The sequence below is a fragment of the Daucus carota genome, chromosome 1 (assembly GCF_001625215.2).
Source record: "Daucus carota subsp. sativus chromosome 1, DH1 v3.0, whole genome shotgun sequence".
Lineage (NCBI taxonomy): Eukaryota > Viridiplantae > Streptophyta > Magnoliopsida > Apiales > Apiaceae > Daucus > Daucus carota.
In genome coordinates, this window is record NC_030381.2 from 19,980,899 (window position 1) to 19,984,013 (window position 3,115).

General features: G+C 42.4%; 1 protein-coding gene and 1 non-coding gene across 2 annotated transcripts; one reads left to right on the forward strand and one right to left on the reverse strand.

The window, feature by feature from the left end:
* Window positions 1–593: 593 nt before the first annotated feature.
* On the reverse strand, window positions 594–2,618 carry LOC135147718 (uncharacterized). The gene is made up of 3 exons (XM_064080995.1): window positions 1,599–2,618; window positions 1,209–1,490; window positions 594–1,040 (listed from the first exon to the last, which is right to left on the reverse strand). The coding sequence occupies exons 1-3, from the start codon at window positions 2,616–2,618 to the stop codon at window positions 594–596; spliced, it is 1,749 nt and encodes a 582-aa protein (XP_063937065.1).
* Window positions 2,619–2,676: 58 nt separating this feature from the next.
* LOC135150009 (small nucleolar RNA R71) lies at window positions 2,677–2,783 on the forward strand. Its single transcript, XR_010288364.1, has one exon. It is a non-coding gene; the product is annotated as a small nucleolar RNA R71 (small nucleolar RNA).
* The last annotated feature ends 332 nt before the right edge of the window (window positions 2,784–3,115 follow it).

Here is a 3,115-nt window from a genome sequence, read left to right on the forward strand (position 1 = left end):
ACAAGTACATGGATCGTCCCTTTCGCATGACATTGCATTCTACCCATTGATCTCAAAGGAGTACTTGATATATTTTTCTCTTTTTTTTTCTTTTTTTTTTAGAAAGGCATATTCATCCCTTAACTCCCCCAAACTTAAGATTTACAACTCTAAGTTCAAAAAGGGAATACTCCAAACTCTACGCCCGACTCAACGCAAGGACTCAAGAAATAAGTTAGTCTAAGTCTTATCTCTAGAGCATAAGTGTAATTACAATTTCCACACAAGTAGTTTCCAAGTAACAAGGCATCACATGTAATCAAGACTACTAGCCAAGAAATTATGCACATAAAATCATCATCATAGGAAATCAACTTGGAAAACAACTTCAAGATTCATGCAAATGCAACTATATGCAACTACTACACATACTAAACACAATCATAATATAAAACAAAACTAACTAATATGTAACAATATGAAATAATATGCTAAACTATATGCAACATGCAACCTATATGAACACACACATCACTACTAGTCCTTAGATTACCACCCCCAAACTTAAAATCTTCAATGTCCTCATTGAAGGTGATAAAAAGGATCGAATGTACCTATATGTCGGGAGGAACACCCTCCTCGGGTGGAGGATCAGGTGGTGAATATACCATGCCATCTCCAAACACTGGCCAATCAACCTCAACACCAATGGCTCGAAAAGCACTCCCAAGAGCCTGAGTCAAATCCTCTGCAAAACGGTGGTGAATGTCATGCATGTAATCTATGCGCCGTGACAACCTTCTAAACTGCACATCACTTAAGAGATCCGGTGGTAGTTTGAGTTCGATTATGGGAGCTTCTTCAATAGATGGTTTAAGATGCTCCTGAAAATTTCTTAGCTCTTCTACTCCTTCATCCTCGAAATCAGAATCCCATGTTAAGACGCTCTCTAAGGTACATGGCCTTGGCTTTTCCTCCATCTTAGACTTTTCAACAGCTTCTAGTGGCTCCACCTTAAAGCATTCTTCTTCGTCGGTTGGAAATTTCATTGCGTTGAACACCTTAAAAGTGACACTCTGATCTTGAACTCTCATTGTAAGCTCTCCTTTTTGCACATCGATCAAAGTTTGGCCTGTAGCTAAGAAAGGCCTTCCCAAGATAATGGGAATCCTCTCATCCTCCTCAAAGTCTAGAATGACAAAATCAGCAGGGAAGATGAGCTTATCCACCTTAACCAAGACATCTTCCACTATACCTCTCGGGTATGTGATGGACCGATCAGCCAGTTGTAATGACATGTTCGTAGGTTTCGGCTCCGGCAGCCCAAGTTTCTTGAAGACAGACAACGGCATCAGATTGATACTAGCTCCCAGGTCACACAAACACTTGTCGAAAGATAACTTGCCAATAGTACACGGGATTGTGAAACTTCCGGGATCTTTAAGTTTCGGAGGCAATTTCTGCTGTAACACCGCACTGCACTCCTCGGTCAACGCCACAGTCTCCAACTCCTCAAGTTTAAGTTTCCGAGATAGAATACCTTTCATAAATTTAGCATAACTCGGCATTTGTTCTAGAGCCTCCGCAAAAGGTATGTTGATTTGTAATTTCTTGAAAACCTCTAGAAATTTAGCGAATTGTTTGTCGAGCTTATGCTTCTGAAGTCTCTTCGGAAATGGGGGAGGTGGATACACTTGCTTGACCCCAACATCAGCTTTTGGACTAGACTTTTCGGCTGAATCCTTGCTTGCTTCCTCGTTGATTTTATTCTTATCAGCTTCAACAACAGTTTTTCCACTATCTGACTTAGACGAGAGCACGGGTGTTTCAACCTGTTGATCACTCTCTTCCTTGTTTTGCTCTGTTGCTGATTCTTTATCCTTCGTAACCTTTCCGGACCTCAAGGTGATAGCTTGTACCTGTTCCTTCACCTCTTTCCTACCCGGATTGGCCTCAGTATCACTAGGAAGAGTTCCTTGTGGTCTATTAATCAACGCATTAGCAATTTGCCCAATCTGATTCTCCAAAGTCTTGATTGACACCGATTGGCTTTTAACCATAAGTCTTAATTCTTCCAATTCTGATCTTTCGTTGGAAGACTGTCCAGCCACCCCATGATTTTGTTGCTGGAATCCAGGATGTTGGAATTGCTGCCTCGATGCAAATTGTTGTTGAAAACCAGAAGGGTTGAAAGGTCCAGCTCCTTGCTGCTGAAACTGTTGCTGCGGTTGTTGCATGAAATTTTGATTGTTGCTCCAGCTGAAATTCGGATGATTCCGGTTATTGGGATGATAAGTGGCTGGTGCTGGCTGCTGAGACCTCTGGAAGGTGCTCACAAACTGAGCAGATTCACTAGATATAGCACACTGATCAGAAGAATGTGCACCCGCACAAAGCTCGCAAACATTAGGTGGTGGTTGAACTCCCAAGTTAGCTAAGGAATCTATCTTCATAGTAAGAGCCTTAATTTGAGCAGTCAAGGCTGTAGTAGCATCAACATCTAGAACACCTGCTGCCTTGACCTGATGAAGACGCTGATTAGGATTCTGATATTCATTCGCGGCCATCATCTCAATCAACTCATAAGCTTCATCATAGCTCTTAGTCAATAGAGCTCCACCTGATGCTGCATCGAGCATTGGTCTCGATTGAGGACCCAAGCCATTATAGAAGCAATTAATCACCATCCAATCAGGCATCCCATGATGTGGGCACTTTCGCAGCATCTCCTTGTAGCGTTCCCAAGCTTCACATAAAGTTTCACCAGACAGTTGAGAGAATTGAGTGATAGCATTCCTGATTGCAGCTGTTTTGGCCATAGGGAAGAACTTAGTAAGAAATTTCTGAGCCAGATCCTCCCATGTCGTAATAGATCCTGCAGGAAGAGCATGCAACCATCCCTTAGCTTTATCCCTCAGAGAGAATGGGAACAACCTCAATTTGATGGCATCGTCAGTAACACCATTGAACTTGAAAGTGTCGCAGATCTCAATGAAATCCCGAATATGCGTATTAGGATCCTCAGTCGGAGAACCCACAAACTGCACTGAGTTCTGTACCATCTGAATAGTGCTCGGTCTGATCTCGAAAGTGGTGGCCTGAATTGCTGGCCTGATAATGCTCGATTGAATGTCAT